This window comes from Saimiri boliviensis, chromosome 5 (genome assembly GCF_048565385.1).
Source record: "Saimiri boliviensis isolate mSaiBol1 chromosome 5, mSaiBol1.pri, whole genome shotgun sequence".
Taxonomy (NCBI): domain Eukaryota; kingdom Metazoa; phylum Chordata; class Mammalia; order Primates; family Cebidae; genus Saimiri; species Saimiri boliviensis.
In genome coordinates, this window is record NC_133453.1 from 11,849,925 (window position 1) to 11,874,389 (window position 24,465).

General features: G+C 43.8%; 1 protein-coding gene and 1 long non-coding RNA gene across 4 annotated transcripts in view; one reads left to right on the plus strand and one right to left on the minus strand.

The window, feature by feature from the left end:
* Window positions 1-1,075: 1,075 nt before the first annotated feature.
* On the minus strand, window positions 1,076-18,364 carry LOC141584438 (uncharacterized). 2 transcript variants are annotated; one of them, XR_012517494.1, is made up of 3 exons: window positions 17,431-18,364; window positions 14,866-14,972; window positions 1,076-1,471 (listed from the first exon to the last, which is right to left on the minus strand). It is a non-coding gene; the product is annotated as an uncharacterized LOC141584438 (long non-coding RNA). The 2 variants fall into 2 exon arrangements; XR_012517495.1 differs by lacking the exon at window positions 1,076-1,471 and adding an exon at window positions 14,293-14,506.
* An 89-nt stretch (window positions 18,365-18,453) lies between these two features.
* Window positions 18,454-24,465, plus strand: part of DNER (delta/notch like EGF repeat containing) — a 376,416-nt gene continuing 370,404 nt past the window's right edge. For both annotated transcript variants that reach the window (XM_039470096.2, XM_039470097.2), the window contains exon 1: window positions 18,454-18,880. In XM_039470096.2, coding sequence (XP_039326030.1) covers window positions 18,593-18,880 — 288 coding nt within the window. In that variant the 5' untranslated portion in view covers window positions 18,454-18,592. The remainder of the gene's footprint in view (window positions 18,881-24,465) is intronic.

The following is a 24,465-nucleotide window of genomic DNA, read 5'->3' on the forward strand; positions in this document are numbered from 1 at the left end:
TCTGACTAGCTACCTAATGTAACATACCCAACCCCACATTTCCTTTCCAGGAAATTTAGAAAATAGAAAATCCCCATCTGCGCATGCTCCCTCCCAAGTGCTAGCAGGCCACTGTGCACGAGGACAGCCCACCCCCAGGGAAGAATCAGGGAGATGCCCGGGATTATGTCAACCTCTGAAATCCCAAGTCAAAAGTCAAATGGGGCACTTGATCTCACAAGTCACCTGCTTTGCCCTCTTCCAAGTGTACTTTCCTGCCTCTCATTCCTGCTCTAAAACTTTTTAATAAACTTTTGCTCCTGCTGTAAAATATGCCTTGATCTCTTCTGCTTTATGACTCCTCAGTCACATCCTTTCTTCTGAGGAGGCAAGAACTGAGGTTGTTGTAGACCTATATGGGTTCATTGCCACTAACATATTTTGGTGCCATGACTCAGATATGTTCTGCTGTTAACAGGAGTTGGGTGTGTGTGTGTGTGTGTGTGTGCGTGCATCTTGTTCATGGTTAGGAAATCAGGGGAGGGGTGAGGGCATAGAGGAGGCTATCTCTGGACTGGAAATAAGAAAGCAGGATAGCCCAATCTGGTGTCTCTTCAGATGGGTCCCTGTTTCTCTTGAGGAGTTCTCCTATGGCACTTCTAGCCAGAAATTCTATAGTTGTATTGAGACAGGATTGTTCCCTTGACCTTGACCCCCTTTGTGGGCAGGAATTGGAGTGGCTCGTTTCACTCAGACTGCAGTCTGTGGATGGCTAACAGTTCAGTGAAGGTTCACGGTGACAGCCTCCTGCACCTGCCCTTCTTGACACCCGAGTTCTTGTCTGGTGTCCAGGAAGAATCAGGTCACATGAACTATGTGAAGGGTAGTGTATGTGGAGGAGTTTACTGGGCAATAAAAGTGGCTATCAGCGGGATGGGGAATTGGTAAAGGGATGGTATGGGAAGAAAGTGATCTTTTCCTGAAGCTGCACCATCTGAAGTTAGCCCAGTCTATCCTTAGTCTCGGATGCTCAGCTGCATGTAACGCTGATGTTCAGCAGCTTGCATCTCCAAACACTTGCGTCACCTACCTCTTTTTGCTCCACCAGCTGAAGTCTCTTTATGGGCCAAAAAGGCAAGCACAAGATAGGAGGTGGGGTGGGCCACAAAGGCAACAGGGTCAGCTGTTTTCACTTATGGCTGAGGGTCCAGGCTTGAGGTGGAGTTTAGCCAGGAGCCCAGCCGTTCTGTGTCAGGGTCAGCTGTTTTGACTTAGGGCTGAAGTTCCAGGCTTGAAGTGGAGTTTAGACAGGAGCCCAGTCGTTCTGTATCAGGGTCAGCTGTTTTGACTTAGGGCTGAGGTTCCAGGCTTGAAGTGGAGTTTAGCCAGGAGCCCCGCCGTTCTGTATCAGGGCCAGCTGTTTTCACTTAAGGCTGAGGGTTGAGGCTTGAGGGTGGAATTTAGCCATTCTGTATCAGTAGGAGTTAGAAACCTGCAAAATATAGCAACCCAAAATTAAAGCCAAGAAGTAAGGGCTTGACATGTTTCTGAGTTTATTATTTATTTTTTGAAAAGGATTTTCCCTATTTGTATACGCACAATAAAACAAACCACTGAGTCCCACACTGAGGTGTGCCATCTTCACTTTTTAACCTTTGGTGTTTGAACAAATGCCCTGATCCAAGCACTTCTTCCCAGCAAAGCTTTTCTCTCTGGAATGGTTGTCGGAGGAAGGAAGCAGCCTGTCACTCAGGCAGGTTCAGGTTGCACACAGATCATTTTGATCACTGTCACCAGCATTGATAATGAAAGATAGATGGTTGTGTAGGCTACACAGGAAGTAAGTGCTCTTTATTGAAAACTGATCAGGAGTTTTGCTGAACCAGGAGTTGAGTTTTTAACACCACAGACTATTTGCATGTAATGTGAGCTGAAATTCACACTGATGATCTCAGGATCTATTTCAGCTGTCCCTTATTCCCATTAAGATTAATTTATAAGCTTACAGTTTATCACCAAGGCTAGTTTCTACTCAAGGCAAAAATAGTAGTATAAGCAAGTTTCTTGCAGTGCCTTAAACATTTAGCATAAGTCCCCTTAAAACTCTAGACCTGCGTGCATTGCATACTTTCTTCTCAGCCCTTGCCTGCAAATTTACTCTCAAATTCTCCATTCATAACCAGAGGCAAATGAATAAGAACAAGTTATGGATCTTCCCAAGGATATTTTCAAATGAAGAGGGACAAAGGTATAAAAAAGTATGGCCGGGCGCAGTGGCTCACGCCTGTAATCCCAGCACTTTGGGAGGCCGAGGTGGGTGGATCACGAGGTCAAGAGATCGAGACCATCCTGCTCAACATGGTGAAACCCCGTCTCTACTAAAAATACAAAAAGTTAGCTGGGCATGGTGGTGCACGCCTGTAATCCCAGCTATTCAGGAGGCTGAGGCAGGAGAATTGCCTGAACCCAGGAGGCAAAGGTTGCCGTGAGCCGAGATCGCGCCATTGCACCCCAGTCTGGGCAACAAGAGCGAAACTCCGTCTCAAAAAAAAAAAAAAAAAGGTATAAAAAAGTAGTTGATGCTTTGATTCAAGAATAGTAGATTAGTGGCATCCTCTGGGTGAATCCCCATTGTTCTAAAATGATTGTCTATTGAGCTTTGAGGGGGAGGATTGTGAGGCCATGTCAAAGCCAGGGAGAGGAGTGCCTGATAGATTATTGATGTCTGCTGTGGGTTAGCAAGGTGCCACCTACTGTGGTATACATATTACCAAGCCTGGTGTACAGGGAAGATGCCTGCCCTGTGGTTCCTAAGAAGTAGGTTTTATTAGAGCCCTGCCACTGATTTATGGACTGGCTCACTGAGAGAATTAAATGAAATGTGAATTAAATGAGATGATGTATGAGATAGCATTCAGCAGAGTATGGGATTAGAAAGCAGTTCTCTTTTTTCAGGCTGTGAACTCCCTGAGAATTCACAAACCTGTTGTATTCATCTTTGAATTTCAGCCCAGTGCCTGGCCCACAACTGGCCCTCTATAAATATTTGTTGAAGTAATGTATGCTGCCTATGAAGACCAGGTGAAGGAATGAATCCAGTGGTTACATCCAAAGACTCCCCTGAATAAACAGGGAAGAATTTGGAGGTCATTGGAGCTTTCCTGTAGGTTCTCGGAAGTCGCCCTTGATGGGTCTTCTTCCAATTTTTTTAAAATTTAAAACATTATTCTTAAACTAAAACAAACATGCAGAGAAGTACAGAGATCATAAGGGTACACAGCTCCATGAATTCTAATACACCCATAGAACTACAACCAGTGTAAAACCAGAACGGCACCAGCACCCTAGAATGCCGGCATTGCCTTCTGCATCATCAGCTCTTCCCTCCTCTCAAAGATACCCTCATCCTGATTTCTGCTATTATGCATTAATTTTGTCTAATATTTTGTGAGGTTCACCTATGTTGTTCCACGGCATTGCAATTTGTTCCTTTTTATTGATGCATCATATTCCTGTGTAGAAATTCATTATCATTTGTTCATCTGTTCCCCTGTTGATAAACATTTAAGCATTTGCCAGTCTTTGGCTGTTACAAATAAAGCACCTATAAACATTTTGATGCTTTTGACCCATATGTCTGTTGGATGTAAATGAGATCTTGGAGAGAAATGGTCAAGTTATAGGGTATATTTAGGTTCGACCTTAGTACATACCACCAAGAAGTTGTCTAATGTGGTTTTGCCAATTGACACTCCCTCCAGCCGTGTATGTGAGCCACCACTGCTCCTGTAATGCCTGTCGTTGTCAGTCCTTTTAATTCTAGCCACTCTAGTGGATATGGAACGTTATTTATTCTGATTTTAATGTGCATTTCCTTGATGACTAATGTGGATGAGCATCTTTTCATATATTTATGGTACATTTGGATATTCTTTTTTTTTTTTTTTTTAATTGAGACAGAGTCTTGCTGTGTTACCCAGGCTGGAGTGCAGTGGCATGATCTCGGGCTCACTGCAACCTCCAACCCCTGGGTTCAAGCAATTCTCCTGTCTCAGCCTCCTGAGTAGCTGGGATTACAGGTGCCTGCCACCATGCCCAGCTAATTTTTGTATTTTTAGTAGAGACAGGATTTCACCACATTGGCCAGGCTGGTCTTGAACCCCTGACCTCAAGTGATCCACATGCCTTGGCCTCCCAAAGTGCTGGGATTACAGGTGTGAGCCAACATGCTTGCCTATTTATTTATTTTGAGATAGGATCTCACTCTGTTGTCCAGACTGGAGTATAGTGGTGCAATCATAGCTCACTGCAGCCTCAAACTCTTGGGCTCCGGTGATCCTTCCATCTCAGTCTCTCAAGTATCTAGGACTACAGGTATGTGCCGCTACAGCTGGCTAATTAAAAAAATTTTTTTTTGTAGACATGGGGTCTCACTCTGTTTGCCCAGGCTGGAGTGTAGTAGTGCCATCATGGCTCAATGCAAACTTCACCTCCCAGGCTCAAGCAACCCTCCCACCTCAGCCTCTTGAGTAGCTGGAACAGACGTGCCACCACACCCAAGTAACTTTTTGTGTTTTTGGTAGAGACAGGGTTTCGTCATGTTGCCCAGGCTTGTCTTGAACTCCTGAGCTCAAACTATCCTCTCACCTCAGCCTCCCAAGTACCTGGAATTACAGGCACGTGCCACCACACTCGGCTAATTTTTTTTGTTTTTGTTTTTGGTAAGGCTTGTTGCCCAGGCTTGTCTCAAACTCCTGAGCCCAAGCGATCTGCTGGGCTCCCAAAGTGCTGGGATTAGAGGCATGAGCCACTGCACTTGGCCTGTGCAGATTTCATAACATTCAGTAATGTGATAGTGCTGTGTAAGGGACAGCTTACCCAGAGGCCTTTGCGATTCTCATCTGGAATGCCTGGGTTGCCACTCATGCCCTGTGCCTGGATTCTGCCTCTGGCCCTATGCCTTTGGGCTGACTCCTTGGTTGGACTGTTTGTCCCTGGATGCTCTCTGCTGGTTCACTTTTAGTTGCTGGCTCCACAGCTTGTCGGCTGATGACGCCCTCAACCCTGACCCCTGAGCCCTGCCCAGTTCTCCCAGTTCCAAAGCAATTGGTTCCACCTATGATCCTTTGGGATTTATTCCCAGAATGTAAGCCTGATTCAGTATCAAAAAACCTATCATTGTTTCTGGAATCAAAAACTATTCTTTGGTACATGGATGACGTGGAGAGCATCCTTAAATATTTGTTCTAAAAGTCATCATAGTTGATAACTAGGACAAGGCTACAAAATCCTGATAGTTTAATAATACAGTGTAGTGAAAAGAGGTGAAATCATGGGCATTCATTTGAGCATTTGCAGTGGAAGAGGGGGCAAGTTCACCTTGGGCTAATTTGTGCATTCAGAAAAACGACTGAGCACACGCTTTGCCCCCTCGATGAGGTGTCACACCTATATAGATGTCATCTGGCTTGTGTCTATTAATTCTCATCTCAGCAGCAAATGGAATATGTGCAATGGACTAGTTTTTAATCAGCTCGTGACATCTGCATCTAAATAAATTGGCGTAATCTTGAGATAAATGACTGCAGTTGGTGTGGCTCATTGTTATATGAATGCCCTTTACTATTCGCAGCCCGTTCTCTGAACATTTGCTCAGATTACACATTACCCCCTGACGCACAAAGGGTCACATGATGCTGTGATCACGTTTGCTGGTGACGTGGGTCCCACACTTCAGTTAATCACCGGGCTGAGTGCCATGGCAGCCCCAAAAAGCTGGAGCCCTCAGTATTCACAGGGAAAAACTTCTGCCCGTTACCAACCCCGTTAGCTTTTCCTTGTAGTCATTTAATTAGATTCCATAAAATAAAGCTGCTTTCTCTTGTGCATTGTCAGCAAAAATAGAATCTGCACAGACTGTCTTCTGAGTTCCTGATTTTATTTGGAAATCCATTAAGCCTAATATTTCTAGATTTTTTAAAAAATGAGTATGCTTTTATTTCATTAGCATCTTTGAAAAGATTTATAAAAATATGTGAAGAGACATGCTGTCCTTTAAATTGGGCACAAGGTTTGCTGAGCAAGGACAGAGCCGAAACAGTGGTGCTATTTTTGAAAATGTGTGGTAGGAATGTACGATGTGAAATAAAATAAAATGACTTTGTTTATTATTTATTTATTTGAGACAGAATCTCACTCTGACGCCCAGGCTGGAGTGCTGTGGTGTGATCTCAGCTCACTGCAACTTGTGCCTCCTGGGTTCAAGCAATTCTCATGCTTGAGCCTCCCAAATAACTGGGACCATAGGCATGTGCCACAACACCCAGCTAATTTTTGTATTTTTAATAGAGATGGGGTTTCACCACATTGGCCAGACTGGCCTCAAAATCCCTGACCTCAAGTGATCCACCTGCCTCAGCCTCCCAAAGTACTGGGATTACAGGTGTGAACCACTGTGCCTGGCCAGCTTTGTTGATTTAAAATAGCAATCTGGGTGTCTTTACTGTTAAAATAATTAGACATAGCTACCGAAGGACTGCACATAGACTAGCTAGAAACATCATTAATCTTTAGTATCACTTTTGTCTCTAGTGAGTCCTTCCTCTCCTTTTGCTCAGCCCCAAAGGCTGTCACTCACCTTTGCCTGTACAGGAGACTCCACCACCCTCCACTTCTTTGCCTCCACCACAAACACCACCTCCCCTCTCTCACTGTTCCTCCTGGACTCCTCACCATCTCAGAAACTGGCAACTTTATTTACCTGGTTGTTTGGGATCCAAACCCAGCATTGTCTTGGACTCCTTTCTCTCAGTCATCCCCCATGGCCTGTGCATCTGAACGGCACGCTTCCTCCATCTCCCAACACCTCCCAAATTTGATCCCTTCAGGATTTCTGCTACTTACCCTTGCTTCCCTCCTTCACCCACACTGAACCACAATGGTCTTTTAAAAAATCTCTATTCAGTCACCTTATTCTCTAGCCACCCTACGCAAGAAAATAAAAAACCAAAAACCAAAAACAAACCCACCACCTAATCCTAGTGTCCACAACTCTGCAACATTGTAGCCTAGTTCCTTTCTAACTCTGTTCTTCCTCCTCTTCTGAAAGCTGGGTTGATTTTATTTCAGTTTCATGAACTATCTCCTACAACTCAACTTGAAAGAAACTAGCAACACAACAGAAAAATCAGCAGTTGCTAGAGACCAAGTTTGTTGCTCCATAAAGCTTTAGCAGTGTCTTAGAGTGGGAAATGCAAAGTTGGATTCTACTGGGAATTTGAAGTTTGGTTTAAGGCAGGTCTGTCAATGCAGGGGCTTGATGAAGATTGCAAAAGAATCAGGAAATGGCCTGGCATGGTGGCTCACACCTGTAATCCCAGGACTTTGGGAGGCCAAGGCAGGCAGATCATGAGGTCAAGAGATCGAGATCATCCTGGCCAACATGGTGAAACCTTGTCTCTACTAAAAATACAGAAAGTTGCTGGGCATGGTAGCGTGCCTATAGTCCCAGCTACTCAGGAGGCTGAGGCAGGAGAATCACTTGAACCTGGAAGATGGAGGTTGCAGTGAGCTCAGATTGTGCCACTGTACTCCAGCCTGGAAACAGAGCGTGGCTTTGTCTTAAAAAAAAAAAAAAAAAAAAGAATCAGGAGGAAACAACAGGATTTGGACTGGTGGAAAGAGCAAGGCAAATATTTTGAGATAAAGGTTTCAGGGCTAAAAGTGTTGGTGGTTTTATTAAGGTGTCGATGGGTCTTTCCAGAGGTTTCCATCATGAATAATTAAGATATTTGCCTGGGGAAGAGTGTGCTTGAGTAGAAAAGTGATGCCAAGGAGAAGAGGCATAGTAGAAAATCATGTTCCAGCAGAGGAGGCTTTGTGTGTGTGTGTGTGTGTGATTATGGGGGGAGTAGTTCCCATCTCGGGTACAAGCTGTATGTGAAGGTGAATGGCTTCCATTCTCAGAACAATCCGTCCACAAAAAGGAAATGCAAATGTCTCTGAAGCATATGAAAATACACTCATTTTAGCTCATAATAAGAAATATATTTTAGGCTGGGCACAGTGGCTCCTGCCTATAATCCAAGCACTTTGAGAGTCTGAGGTGGGCAGATCTCTTGAGCTCAGGAGTTCAAGACCAACCTGGGCAACATGGCAAAACCCCATCTGTACCCAAAATACAGAAAATTAGCTGGGCCTACTGGTGCACACCTGTGGGATGTGTGGTCCCAGCTACTTGGAAGGCTGAGGTGGGAGGATCTCTTGAGCTTGAGAAGTCAAGGGTACTGTGGGCCACGATCATGCCACTGCACTCCAGCCTGGGTGACAGAGCCCTTCTCTGCCAAAAAGACAAAAAATTAGCTGGGCATGGTGGCATCCACCTGAAAGACGTGTGGTCCCAACTACTTGGTAGGCTGACATGGGAGGATCTCCTGAACTTGGGAAGTCGAGGGTACAGTGTCCCAAGATCATGCCATTGCACTCCAGCCTGGGTGACAGAGTGAGGCTCTGTCTCAAAAGAAAAAGAAAAACAAACAAACAAACAAACAAAAAAGAAATATGTTTGAAAACTACACTAAGATACATTAGGCTTTGTATCGCCACCCAAATCTCATCTTGAATTGTAATCCTCATAATCCTTATAAACTGCACATGTCAAGGGAGAGATCAGGAGGAAGTCACTGAACCATGGGGGTGGTAATCTAATGGTTTTATAAGGGGCTCTTCCTCTTTTGCTTGACATTTCTTCCTGCCACCTGGTGAATAAGGTGCCTTGATTCCCCTTCACCTTCTGACATAAATGTAAGTTTCCTGAGGCCTCCCCAGCCATGCTGAACTGCAAGTCAATGAAGCCTCTTTCCTTTATAAATTATCCAGTCTCAGGCAGTTATTTACAGCAATATGAAAACAGACTAATACAGCACTTTTTCACCTATCAGATTTTCCAGTATGGAAAAGTTTGATGAAACCTTATCATGGAGAGAACAGGGACTTCCACACATTAACTAGCAGGAACGTGACTTGGTAGAATGTCTAAGGAGGGCAACCTGACACTGTCTTTTAAAATTATAAATGCACATACCTGCTGTGCAGAATACAAATGATCACTTCTAGGCATTTATCTAATAAGTTGGCCAATATCTAAAGAAACTAGTGTCCTTTGGAATGCTCTTTGGGAGGTGATGTTGAAAGGGATAGAAAGTTTTGAAGTTTGTCAATGATCTTTCTTACTGCCTTATGGAAGATAGCTCTATAGTAGGGAAATTAGCCCTTTGATTTTGATAAAGTATGCACAAGATTTTTCTTAGTGCTTTCATGCAGCATATGGTGATTTTTACCATGTGAAATTCTTCAATTTTATGTTGACAAGTGTTTTGATCTTTCTTTTTTTAATGGCTTCTGGATATGTGTCATACTCCAAGTAAAAATATTCTGCCTTGGTTTATTCTTGAATTTTTATGGCTTCGTTCTTTTGGGTCACTTTGACATCTTTGGTCCATTTGGAGTTTATTGAGGTATAAGTTGTGAGATATGGATTCAATACTATTATTTGTCCAAGTGATGACTCACTTATCTCACTTATTGAACAAGTCATCCAGCTCTTAGCATATTCTCACAAATATTTAGGTCTATTTCTGGACTCCCTAGTCTGTCCCATAAGTTTGTCTATTTAATGTGTCACACTACTTTAATTATTGTAGTTTTATATTATGTTTTAATATTGGTTAGTTCCACCTCATTGCCTTCTTGTTCAGGAGTTTCTTGGCTTTCTTAGGTTGCTTATTTTTCTTGGTGAACTTTAGAATCAGCTTGTGCAATTCTACACTCTCCCTCACCAAATTCCACTGGTGATTGTATTTATTATGTTAAATGTATAGATTAGCTTAGGGGCATTTATATTTTATGATGTTAATTCTTCCTATTCAAGTTCATGGTATGTCTTTATATTTGTCCAAGTTTATTTTGTGTCATTTGATTATATTTAAAAATTTTCTTCAATAGGTATTTCACATTCTTGTTATAATTATTAAGAAATTTTTTGTTTGTGTCCAATGTGAGATTCCCTCACCCCCACATCAATTAACTGCTATGATTTGCATATATGTGAGTTTTGGGTTCTGTGTATTTATTTTGGTATCTTATGGGATTCTCTTATTGTTTATAGTATACTTTAAGTTGTATTCTCTAGATATATTGTTTGTATATAATAATTTTACTTCCTCTCCAATTAAATATTTATAAATTTGCTTTTGAATACTGGTTTAATATCTCAAGAACAACATTAAATTATAATGATGATGGTGTCATCTTATTATCAACTTTGATGAGATTATCTTTTCATATTCTTTCATTAAACATGATGCTGACTTTCGGGTTGAGACAGATGTGTTGCATTATTAGGTAGTAGTTATCTTTTTTTCATTTTATTATTTAACAAGAATGTACACAGAATTTTATTAAATGCATCTTCAACATTTATGAAGAAGGCCATAGTATTTTTATTTTTAAATCTATTAATACAGGTAAATAGGTTTTCTGATAATCATGTTTTTTTTTTCTGGAAATAAATCTTATTTGGTCATTATATATCAATTTTTAAATACTTTGCTGGATTATTTTGCTATTTTTTTTTTTTTTTGAGATGCAGTCTTGCTCTGTCTCCCAGGCTGGAGTGCAGTGGTGCAATATTGGCCTACTGCAACCTCTGCCTCCTGGGTTCAAGTGATTCTCCCACCTCAGCCTCCCAAGTAGCTGAGATTACAAGCACACAACACAACACCCAGCTAAGTTTTGTATTTTTAGTAGATACAGGGTTTTGCCATGTTGGCCGGGTTGGTCTTGAACTCCTGACCTCAGTTGATCCACCTGCCTTGCCCTCCCAAAGTGCTGGGATTACAGCATGAACCACTACACCTGGCCTATTTTGTGGATTTATTTATTTATTTATTTTGATGGAGTCTTGCTCTGTCACCCAGGCTGAAATGCAGTGGCTCAATCTTGGCCAGCTCACTGACATGACTGCCTCCCAGGTTTAAACAATACTCCTGGCTCAGCCTCCCGAGTAGCTGGGATTACAGGGTGCCACCACGCCTGGCTAATTTTTTTGTATTTTTAGTAGAGATGGAGTTTCACCATTTTGGCTAGGCTGGTGTCGAACTCCTGACCTCAGGCGATCCACCTACCTCGACCTCCCAAAGTGTTGGGATTATAGGTGTGAGCCACTGCACCCGTCTGCATCAATTGTTTTTGTATGTGTCTGTTAGCTCTGTTGAGCTTTTGGTGTTCATGGTGTGTGACTGGGATCACTCTGTCACCAGGGGAATGCTCAGGTCTAGGTCACATGGTTACTTCTGGATCTGGCAGTGGGGTCAGTTTCATGTGCAGCATATGGGCTGAGAGTTGGTTTCCCCATGGCAAAATTGGGACCCAGTTATCCAAGAAGGAGAGATACTAACCAGATGGAGAAAACCACAGATGTCCCACCATAGGCCAGTTAGCGATAATGTAGCTTGGATATTTCAGGCTTCATTTACAGTAGAGGCAGGAAGCTTCTTGGCTGATAGCTGAGTGAGTCATCCACACTGTTATCAACCCTTGACTGACAACTTCCAGACTTCTTTTATGAGGGAGAATAAATCCATAATTTGTTTAAGCCATTAACATGAGCACGTTCTATATGGAAATGAAGCTTAAAATATTGTGTCTGGAAGACCCAAAGACTGGAGGTATTTTTAGAGCCCAGAGTGAATTCAGGTGCAAAGAGGGGTACTTAAATTGCATCTCCTTATTTGCAGTTTAGTTATGCGGATTTATTAGATGATAAATCACCTCCAGCTTACCTGGGATTTAGCACCCACCTTCTTTCCAAAAGCATCTAAGTTTTCACAAGCCATTGGCAAGATGGTCTCTATATTTCCCTCTGCACCTTCAGTTGCCTGTAGACAATGCCATCATTCCTGTTATCCCTTCCCACATTCAGTTAACCTTTAAGAATACAAGAAAATACCCATCCTCCCTGCAGAGGGTGGGACTGGATGCTGGATTGAAGTTGGAGTAAGCTTGAAAGAAAAAGTTGGTCATGTATAGAGAGCAGGGACACCAGATCCTATGTTCAGCATAGGGAATTAAAAACAGTTATTGAGTTTAAAATAATTTCCATGTTCTCAGGAATTGATGTGAAAATACCTGATTTCCACCTGGAGGTGGAGATATTCATATGGGGAAGATATGCTTCCTTGCTGTCTTTTTATTCAAGACCTCATTTAAACCTACCTTAGATCAAATCAATATTACAGTGATAATGTAAAATAAATTTAAACTGTTTTAAACAGCTGCTAGAACAGTGGTTTAATTCAAATCAGAGCAAGTCTAGAGGGGAGAAAATAAATGTGAACCCTCAAACAGCATTTAGGAATTGTTCAGTGATAATAGAATAAAATAATCTGAATATAAATGCGAACACTTAAATGACTAATTTTAATAAAGATACTACTAATTAAAGGAATAAGATAATTACCTAGTGCTTGTAGCTATAATGCATGCAAATCGTATTTATTCTTCATGACAATTCTTCAAAGACACTTAAAACCCCCATGTACTTAGTATTTATATTTTTGTATTGCCTTTTTGGGTTGATGGTTTTGTAGGAAATATTGGAAGTGGAGAAAAGATACTATGGGAAGGTGGAAAAGCATAAACTAGTGATTTGGAGGGTTGGGGCCTCATTCTGGTTCTGCAGCTACTCAGCCTGGATGGCTATTAGCTTCTTCAGTGCATCGTCTTCCTCCTCAGAAAAGATCTTTGGAGTGTCCTATCCAATTTCCACATCCTACACCCTCACAAGTCAGGAGTAGTAGTTACCTTGCAGAGACAGCAAGTGAGAAAACAACTAAAGCTCTTCAGTGCCTCCCCACAATAAACCAAAGCCCAGCAAGCACTGTGCAACATATCATATGTTACTGATCATACAGATATATGATAAACATGTCACATATATGACACACATCACATACATATGAGACACATCACACACATGTGATATATACATTATCTCTATGACATACATTATACATGTACATATGACATACAATATATGTACATATATTATATATGTAGATCTATATTTGTCTCTATAGCTCATGCACGATATCTACTAAGTATCAGACTTTACCCTGTAGGATACAAAGTATGTACTAAGTGTCAGACTCTGAACTGCAGGAGATTCATATATCAGACACAGAGTAGAGATTCAAACAAAGCATGGCTCCTAAGCCAGACTCCTCCCGACGTTTGAGTCTTGACCATGTCCCTTGCAAACTGAGGGACTTTAGACATTTTACTTCAGCTCATTTCACCTCAGTTTTGTCCTTTAATTGGGCACCAGTCAAAGTTCCTACCTCATCATGATGGCATTATGATTAAATGAGATAATATATAAAAAATACTCATATTAGTGTCTGGTACACTGTAAATATTCCACATCATCCCTATCACCTCATTTTATAGAGCTACCTGGAGCTCTGTAAAATTGAGGTTTCTGTCTCCATGTTATAGGACCTCTGAAGGTCAAAGAGAATAACCTGCCCAGTGCTATCATGAGTCCTGATAGACCTGTTCTGGCCAAAGTAGGCTGGTGCTGTTCTTCATAGTAGAAAGTTGTCACCAGGCAATGTGTCCCTTCTCTTCATATGTGACCAACCTTTTCTTTCAAGCTGACTTCAGCTTCAATCCAGCAGCCAGTCCCACCTTTTGCAGGGAGGATGGGTGTTTTATTGTATTCTTAAAGGTTAACCGAATGTGGACTGCAGGAAGGGGTAGCAGTAATAATGTCACTGCCTACAGGCAATTGAAGGTGCAGAGGGAAATAAAGAGACCATCTTGCAAATGACTGCAGAAAAGCTCGATGCTTTTGGAAAGAAGGTGGGTGCTAAATCCCAGGTAAGCTGGAGGTGATTTGTCAACCCATGTAAATGATTTAGTTTGGATCTTAGTTCAAATTCTGGGAAATCAAGCTTGGTAACCTTTGCAATTTCTTCTAAATATGTTTCTTTGTTCTTTTGTCTTTTTTGAGATGGAGCTTTGCTCTTGTTGCTCAGACTGGAGTGCAATGGCACGATCTTGGCTCATGGCAACTTCTGCCTCTTGGGTTCAAGCGATTCTCCTGCCTCAGCCTCCCGAGTAGCTGGGATTACAGGCATGTACCACCACACCTGGATAATTTTGTATTTTTAGTAGAGATGGGGTTTCTCCATGTTGGTCAGGCTGGTCTCAGACTCCCGACCTCAGGTGATCCGCCCACCTTGGCCTCCCAAAGTGCTGGGATTACAGACGTGAGCCACCACACATGGCCTAAATATAAATTGCTAAGTCTGTGAATGATGACACGGTACACCCAGGTTGGCATTCTCACAGGATGCTGTGGTGGACACAGAGTATAAAAAAACTCATCAGGAGTCTTGTTCTCATTGAGGCCAGCGGCTCCCAAATGGCTATCTGTGAACTTGCGCTGGCCTGGGAAGTTGGTTTTCTCCATTTGGAACAAAATGCAAAAAATAAAGAATTATATTTGCATTAGTTTGTAACATTTTTATAATACCCTACGGGTATAATGCAATGGAGCTGTAACTCTAAATTAGACCTATGAAAAGAAATGTGTCCTGTAAACTGTTCTGAAATTTTTTTGTTCCACCAAATCCAGAAGCCTTAAAATTTCTAAGAGGATCCAGCCTTCTACCTGGCAGAAATAGCACACCTGATATCACTAGTCATGCTGCCTGGCTCCTTGGGAATAAACAGACCTGCTCTGCCACTTACTAATGTGTGACCTCGAGTAATTTTACATCGTTGGGACTCAGTGGCTTAAAAATATAGTGATTTAGTTATTACCTCATATGTCCATTGGAGGTTCCATTGCTTCACCACATTGTCCTCTCTCAGGGACACAAGCTGAAGGAGCCCCCCTTCCACCTCTTGGAATCTTGCCAGTTGTCATGCTAAGGAGAGGAGAACACAGTGGGACACGCACTGAATTTTAAAAGTTTCCATCTGGAAGTGGTGCACACTATTTTTTGCACATTTCATTGGCCATGGCAAATGATATAATCACATCTAACTTTAAGGAGGGCAGGAAAGTAAAGTCTTAACTAAGAAGTTCCTGGAAGGACGAGAGGTGGAAATATTGGCAAGCAGCAGTAAGGGCAAATGTACTATCATTCACCTCCTATTCCATTTCATTTATTTTAGCTCAGCGTTTCTACTAGTTGAGATAAATGTACTTGTTGATTCTGGTGTGAATTTTATTAGCTGCCCAAAGTTTCAACTCCATGATATTTCCCTAAAAATTCTTGTAGCTTGGTAGTGACCCTTGACTGGCATGTTGCTAAATAGTTTTGAGTCCGCTTAGCTGAACTTTCTCCATAAAGTGATTACGAGAAATTCTATCACTTTTGTTTTTGGCTGAAATTCAGATACATTATGGGTATATTTTGCCTTTGACTTGTCAATACAGGGTCTCTATCAAAAAAGGAAATGAGATGAGTTAGGATGAAGATTTGATATTCTGTGAGTTGGGAATACTATAAAACAAAAGCCTGGATTTTTGGCTTTCATTTCAACATAGAGGCAATATTATTTTAATCACTTTTGCTAGTGTGACAGGGTGATATATTAGTTGGACTTTTTAGTTGAGGATTTGAGGGTCTCGCAGATGATTGAAAAACTGTAGTGAAGTATGAGATCAGCTTTCAGAATCTACAGAAAAGATCCATTTCTCTGAGACTAATAATAGTAAAAATAGTTCACACTTGCATGGCACTTAGCACATGGATGTTTTGGGACCAGGACATGCAAATCAATATGCCTTTTTCCGGTATTAATCATGTTGCTCCACCTATATATAGGCTAAGATGCTGGAAGATTTAGTCTTATTTATTTATTTATTTATTTTTTAGATGGAGTCTTGCTCTGTCACCCAGGCTGGAGTGCAGAGGCCTGATCTCAGCTCACTGTAATCTCTACCTCCCTGGTTCAAGCTATTCTCCTGCCTCAGCCTCCCAAGTAGCTGGGACTACAGGTGCATGCCACCATGCTTGGCTAATTTTTGTAGTTTTTAGTAGAGACAGGGTTTCATTGTGCTAGCCAGGATTGTCTCCATCTTCTGACCTTGTGATCTGCCCACCTGGGCCTCCCAAAGTGCTGGGATTACAAGTGTAAGCCATCGCACAGGTCTAGTTTTCCTTTTTAGCCTGGAGAAAAATGAAAGGATATTGTCTTGTCTCTGCCATAATATACATTTTAAAGATTAAAAACTAAGAGAATACTTCAAGAAAATAAAATTCCCTGAAACATGCAGTAACCAGCATTCAGAAAATAAAACTACTTTTAATTATCCTATATTTCAAAGTAATATGGAACATACAAACAAAGGGGTTGCTCAGGCAAAGGTATAATAAACTGAAATGTGATTTTAATTAACTCACAACCTTTTTACACTTCGTCTTGCTTCGTTTGTGTGTGGGTCTTGTTGGAAGGGAATGAACAGCACTACCTGCTAGTCCAGGATTCAAGGTAAGAGAAGTTAGTTTCAGGAAAGAATGCACAGAAAGTGGAAGAACCACCTGAATGACGACATTAGTACCAGCAGAGGGTGCTGGCGTGGCACAAAATTAAGAATTTACAAAAGGAAAAGGTCTTGGATTAAAAGACAGCAGGTGTGAGGAAAAATGTAATAACTGTTTGTATCCACTTGGAGGTCTGAATTCTCGGCTTGCATATCTGTCTGGCCTTGAGTGATTTCCTGCAATGGCCACATGCATTTTAGACATCTCCTAAAGCAGAAAAGTGTGACGTTTGCTTCTGCGTTTGAACAGGACAGGGAGAGGCCGTGCAGTTCCTCTCCTGTTTCCACTGGAGGACTTTTAGCAGCCCCTGGCGTCTATGACACCTACAGCATAAGTTCACATAGAGTCCTTAATTTATTTTCTTAAAAACAAAACAAGCCGGGCGCGGTGGCTCACGCCTGTAATCCCAGCACTTTGGGAGGCCGAGGCGGGTGGATCACGAGGTCAAGAGATCGAGACCGTCCTGGTCAACATGGTGAAACCCTGTCTCTACTGAAAATACTAAAAATTAGCTGGGCATGGTGGCGTGTGTCTGTAATCCCAGCTACTCAGGAGGCTGAGGTAGGAGAATTGCCCGAACCCAGGAGGTGGACGTTGCGGTGAGCCGAGATCGCGCCATTGCACTCCAGCCTGGGTAACAAGAGCAAAACTCTGCCTCAAAAACAAAACAAAACAAAACAAAACAAAAACAAACAAACAAACAAACAAAAACCAAAAACCAAAAAACAAGGTATTTTTGTGTTCACTAAAAAAAATTGGCTCAGATTGTCAATCCAGGGGAATCACATTTTCGTTTTTCATTTGGCCACCTTAAAACGAAGGTAAAAGGTACCTGGGAACCCATAGGTAGCAGAGATTGCGAAAGGTCAGGTGGAGGAGACCAGGCTGGCTGCACTTTGTTCAGCGGAGTGCATGCAGCCTTCTCGGCGGTCACAGCACCAGCCAGCCCCGCCAGGACGCGTTGAAGAGCCCCCCGAAGTAGGTCACAGTGATTTTATAGAGTCCTATAGCGATTCCTTCCGCTAGCAGTTCCTCTGCCAACCTGCGCTTCTGAACTGTTCTTTCTGGCGTTTGGGGCTGGGAGTCAAGTCAAAACTACTACTGGGTTCGAGTCCAGCCTTTCTGGGCCTCAGTTTCCCCGTGAGGTTCAACGACAGGGGTGGACAGTCTGATCCCGAGACCTCTTCCCGCTCTCACACGGCGCGGCCAGCCATTCCTTAGTGGCGCGGCAGGCCCCGCGCTCTGGAAAGGGCCGAGAAGGAGGCAGCTCGGTCAGCACCAAGGACAAGGGCACCGGGCCCGCCTGGCGGACGCGAGGTTTCTTCCAGGCGAGCCCGGTAGCCGAGAGAGCGTCCGGCGCAGGGTTCAGCGGCCGGGCGGGAGGGCTGGGGGTGCCGGGAGAAGCGCTATGGGAAGGGGAGCAGCCCCGGGGGATGAGGCAAGGCCGGGCCCCGCGTCGGTCTCCTAGATTCTGCGCCAAGAGGCTGCGGGCGGCTGCTGCGAGTGCACCGCCCCTCCCTTGGGGCGCCCTGCCCTGCTCCGGCCTGGGGGCGCACCCGGTGCTCCCCGCTCTGGAGGCCCCTAAAAGTCCCCCTCCCGCACGCGTGGACCTCTCCAGCCCCTTTCCTGCCCAAGTGTCGCCTGGCTCCCGGTCCAAGGGCTCCTTCTGGACACACCGTGACTCCGACCGACTCCTGGGGGCTGCGGTCCCGCGTCGCCTTCCTGCAACCCCCGCCCCAACTCCCTGCGGGGAGAGAGGTCCCACTCTTGGGTACTCCCGAGCCGGGGCCGCCGGGCGCCCCGCCCCCCGCTCGCCCCGCCCCGCTCCGCAGGCCCCGCCCGCCGTTGCCCGGGGAACCGCGGATCCCGCAGCTGCAGGAGGCGCCCGGCCCCGCGGAGCAGCCCTACACCGCCGCCGCTCTCGCTGCTCTCGCCGCCGCCGCCGCCGCCGTCTCCGCGTCCGGATCCCGGCTCCCGCGCCCTCCCGGCCGGCCATGCCGCCCCGACGCGCCCAGGGGCCCGGTGCGCAGCTGCTGCCCTCGCCAGCCCTGCTGCTGCTGCTGCTGCTGCTGCTGCTCGGCGCGGGGCCCCGTGGCAGCTCCCTGGCCAGCCCGGTGCCCGCCGCGCCCCTGTCTGCGCCCGGGCCGTGCGCCGCGCAGCCCTGCCTGAACGGGGGCGTGTGCACCCCGAGACCCGAGGCGGACCCGCAGGACCCGGCCCCCGCCTCCGAGCCCGGCTACAGCTGCACCTGCCCCGCCGGGATCTCCGGCGCCAACTGCCAGGTGAGTGGAAGCGGCGGGCGGGCGGGCGCGGCGCGGCGCAGGGCGCTGGTCCTGGACCTGCAGCCTCTTCCCGCCGGCCCTGCTGCTGCTGCCCGATACTGGGCTCCCGCACGCCGGACCCAGGCTTTCCCACTTGGGGAAGGCGACCGATCCAGCCTGCCTGGCCGCGGGTCCCCGGGCCGACCCTGACTCCCGTACCCACCCCGGTTCCCGGGCGGGGCCGGCCGGGCTCTCGGGGTGCGCCTCTCCGGGGCTTGGCACTCCTCGCGCGGTGCTCCAGACGCTCGAGTTGGCCACCTAGTGACGCGCCCTTCCCGGCCCGGCCGAGCAAGGATCGGCTCGCGCAGCGGAGCCGGCTCTGGGCGTCCCAGCTCCCGGTCCTGCGGGACCCTGTGTGTGTCGAGGGTGTGCGGTGTGGGAGGTAAGGGAGGGTGGGCCCCGCGCCAGGTGGTCAGGCACTTTCCTTCTCTTCCTCCGCCCTTGAGGGCTGTGACAAGGCAGCCAGAGGCCGAGGAGAGCAGCTGCTTCCCCTCGGCCTGCGACGAGCACTCTCTAAGCTTAGGAGCAGTGTTGGAACAGTCGAGGGGGCTTTGTGCGTGGGGCTGGAGGAGCCGCCCTTCCTGCCGGACGCTCCTGGGGCGCACGCTCGGGGCCGGCAGCCGGGGCGTGAGCAGGGCACCGGGAAGCCACCAGAAAGCGTGGGGCGGTGCGAGGGATGGGACGATGGGACATAGCCAGCAGGCGCTCTTGAATTTGGGGTTTCCAAGAGAATTTGGCAGAAAATAATATCTAGGGCTTTTATAAGTACGTTTAAGCTCGGTGAAACCTACTAACATCGACAATTTCAGTAGGCAATTTGGTAGAACTGTGTGTACAGGTAGAAAATCCTCAAACCTCGGTTGCAGGGTAGGGCAAATGATGAATTTATCTGAAATGATTACATTAAACCACATGAATATGGAAGATATTTGGAATCAGATACTATCTTTTTTACATTGAGGCTGGAGGAATTTGTTTCATATAAATTTGATAACAATGATTGGAGACTTACTTTGAGAATGCTCAAATAGGTTCTTTCAACTGGGAAAAAGGCTGCCCTTTCAATATGACAGGTTTCACATTTTTTTTTACAGAAGTAAATGGGATTGAGACGCTTGACCTTGACAGGCAGATTTTTTTTTTTTTTTTTTTTGCATGTACCTAGAAACTTTTTATTTCCTCTAATAGCGAATTAGCAACCAGATTCTATCTTTTCAACATTGGGCTCTTCCTCTTTGTTTACTGGTTTCAATAAGCTTTAGTTCCTTGAATGAAGGTGATGAGGAGGAGGAAGAATTTGTGTGATGTGAGCATCAGGAGTAGGTTCCCGGTGATAGCTTCTTGGGGAAATGCCTGTTGGAGCCATTCTAAACATTAGAACAAAATCTCGCCTTTGCAAAAGTGAAAAGAACTGCAAATCAAAAACCAGGGAATGGACTCATGCTAATTTTCCCTGTTTATTGATGATTTATATGACTTTTCCTGAAGAAATGAAGTGTCTGAGTGTGTCCATCAAACTGTTGATATATTTATATGTCTGAATTTTATCCTGGAAATAAATAATTAATTTGCTCCTAGGGTTTAGTGGGAATGGATGGGAGAAGGTAGGTTAGAGTGCACCTCTATTTACATGTGAAAAAAGACTTAGGGAGTTTAACACAACTCTGAGATGTTTTTTGGTGACTCTAAAAATAGATATAAGATATATTCAAGAAAAAGAGCTCTTTAGTGTTGCCTCAAGATGACTAACAGAGAAACATAAATATTTTGATTTGTCCTAAGTAGTGACTTGATATATAATGTAATTCATTCAAAACAGTCATGAACTAATACATAACATTGCAGAACCAACTGGTTCAAAACGGATTCAGGTTTCCTTTGTAGTTCGCATTGGCGGTAGGCTTAGTTGTGTGAACACCGCTCACCTGAGTAGAAGCAATGCCCTAAATACTGCATGCCCTGGTGTGCAAATTGAAGAGAGCACTGAAGTAACTGTAATCCTTATAGGAAAGCTTAGTGAACTTGGAATTTGATTGGATTTGGTTACCTAGAAAAACTTACTGAGATGATTCAGGGCCTTATAATCCATAAAAATGGATTCCTGATGATTTTAATTTAATTATTCATGATCTCACAGTGAGACTTGAGACTCATTTTTCATGAGAACAGAAAAGAACACAAAAGACAATTTCAAAAGGGAAGTTAAACCTGGGTGATGGGGAAGGGAGGGGAGAGAGGGAGAGAGGAACTATACACACTCAATTACAGACAAGGAAAATGGATTTTAGCCATCGAAGACGATGTGTTTGCTGAAATAGAACCTCGTGCTAACTGGATAAATTGGAAATGGAATTTTACCTGTGTGTGATGAGGATCTTTTAAACAGAGTATCACTCCTCCTCCTCCAAAGAGAATGCTAGCAATGGTAACATTAGACCCTAACCTTGAAGTTTCTTTTTGTGTGTAGAGAAATTTTAAGAAGATAATAAACTACAAATTAGGATTAAAATGGGTTAAGGCTGTCTTTAGCTTTTTCGTGGTTGGCTGATTGAGTTTGGGTAAGCCAGTGGGGTCCAGGACGTGCTTCTTGTGTCACCTGAGTGACAGGAACTCACAGGTTTTGGGAATTGTGGGTTGTGTGGGTTTGAAGTCAAGCTGAAGTTACCACTGCTGGGTCTTATTTCCTCATCTTTAACAAGGGGGCCTATCTCACAGGATTGCTCATGAAGAGAGTGATTCCATTTCTTGATGTCTGATTGCGGCTGATAGCTTTAAAGGCTCACCTCTCCCTTTTCCTCCACATCCAAGCAAGCTGATAAGAAAGCCCAGGGATTCCCTCCTTTGGTGCTGGTGGGAGGTTCAAACTGTGAAAACTCCTGCCCTGTGCTACCCCAGCCTCAAGCCCAAAGTGCAGTCCCATAAGCTGGTCTCCTTTGCCTGTTCTCAGAAGCCATTTAAACCCATATGGGAGCTGCTTGCTCTCCCCAGAAAGCCCTATTGTGTCAGCAATAAACATTTTTTATATCCTGTCTCTCAGAGAGAGAGAGAGAGAGAGAGAGAGACAGAGAGAGAGACAGACAGAGAGAGAGCCATTTTCAGACTCAAGGTCCAAACTGAATTTTGGGTAGGTGTCCATCCTGTCTCTGTGGGATGGTCACACTAAGGTTCTGGAAAGGATTACATTAATTAAGTGCTGTAAATCACTGAGCACCTGTGACATTTCTAGAAATGTCACCTCTTTCCCTCCTTTTTAAACTTTCTGCACATATTTCAAATGCTCATTACCTTAACTAGACGGAACAAGTCTCATCATCTCTCTTAGTCAACTGTAGAAAATGAAGCTCATTTTCACTGAGTGACTAATCCAAGGTCACATTTTGATACTGCACTGAAAGTCCTCTAACACATGCAAATATCTTAAATCATGAGAAATTCTGCTGATTTTAAAACTGTATATGGAAGTCTCATTTGTAGATACGTAATAATGGTGATGATCATGATAGCTCACCCTCTTTTTAAGCACTTGCCACGTGCCCGCACTGTTCCAGGGATTTTGCAGATATAACTTGCTGATCCTTGCAATGTCCTATGAGCCAGGTGGGTGCTGTCCCCACCCCCATTTTATAGATGAAGTGCAGAAAAGTGAAGTGACTATCCTAATGTCGCACTGCTAGTAAGTGTGAGAACTGGAATTTGAACCAGCCAGGCTGGTTGATACAGGGCTATGTAGAATCTAAAGAGTGCCTAGATGAAAATCCAGACCTGGACCTGTCATATTTGCAATAGGGAGCAAGAGCTCTAACCTCCTTGAGTTTTATCAGCAACAAGGGGATGAAGTAATTTCTGAGTCCATCTTGCTCTAATTGAGCTTGTATGAGTGGACTCAGCTGGAATAAAAAGGCACAGAGGTGACAAAGACACAGCAGATTCTCCTTATGCCACATGCTAACCAGGTACCTTCAGCTTAGAGTTAGAATTCTGGGTCCTAGCTGGAGTTATTTTTACCACAATGGCAAGCAAATGAACATAACATTAAAAAAAAAGGTTTCCGATAGGTTTGTAAAAACTTCATCTCATTAGAAATTGAGGCTGCTCTTGCTTGTGGTTCATCTGGGGAAGCAGGCAGTATCAGAGGTGGCAGTGGCTGGGCTAATTTTTCTTGTCTGGTGAGTGGTACAGAAACTCCTTCTATTGGGCTATCCATCACAGGTAGGGGCTATTTAAATTTGTATTACTTTGCTTGTAAAGCTTATTTCGTTTTTATGGAATAATTCTTTGCCTAATAGTCAAGCAGTCAGATATCTGTTTGTTTTTTCATTACGTGTTCCCTAAGGATCTTAGCCTTCAGGATTATAATAAAAATGTGTTAATTTCTGCACTTGGAGTATAAAGGAGACATTTGTAGCTGCTTTTCATGCAAGTTAATTTTACTCATTAACCTGATTTTATAACCCTGTCTTCTGATTAAGCATGCTAACTTGAAACAATGGTCTGCTTCAGAGGAAACTATTTTTGATTGAGGTTTGCTAACAAACAATAACAAATAATTCTAGTTCTTTGCACTGTATCAGTCTTTGTTACTGGACATTACATACACACATAGACACACACAAACTCACATTGTAGTATGTACAAAATGTTGAATAGTAGCTGAGATGTAAAAAAACATTGCTTCTTTCTCTGTTTTCTATGAACTTCTTATGACTTTGAGATAATTATTGAACATCCTTGAACCTCAATGTTCATCTCTCTAAAATGGACTAATAATTCTTGTCTTATTTTCTTTATAGAAGCGATGTAACTCACAAATAAGAACCTAGTAAAGTTCTTTCTATAAGTGTAAAGAAGTATGTGAGAATGAAGTTTACAACATTTTGAAAGAAGGTAATGTTGCCCAAATAAAAGATATACAAAGAAATGCTTGTATTTTTCCCATATAAAACGACTATGTTAGTTTATTCAGTGTGTTTGATTGTCTTCCTTCAATGAGCAGACACAGCTTTTTCTCTCTCTTAGGATGAACTATGTTATGACATGTTTTGAAAATGAAAATTTAATTGTATTAAAAATTTTTATAAATGTGTACTTTTTATTTTGAAATAAATGATTTCTTAGAAAATTCTCAGTGACTTGAAGTTTTCTTTTGAAATGAAAGAAAAAAAGTCAAAATTTTTGTAAGAATTTTAAGAAAAGAAGGACACGTGATGTTTTCTTGGTGTTATCAAAACAGAATGATTTGCTTATTTCGTGCATTGCATTCTTGCTGCATTCTTAGGAGGCATCACTCTTCTCAGCTTGGCCACCTCACAAAAATGTATTCCTGTCTTTAGCTTCTTTGCTTAAACTTCTCATGTGACATGGTGCCATCCAAAATGGTTTTGTTTATGTCCTCATTTGATAAGCATCAAACAAGAAAGAAAACCTAGTCTGAAATTAAAGGGTATTTAAGTCAGAAAGCTGAATGCCGGGATTGTATTTTTAGATATCCTTACCAATTCAGTAGGCAGCTGTGGTCAGAGCTGCTTAACCCAGAGGCAGTGACTGCA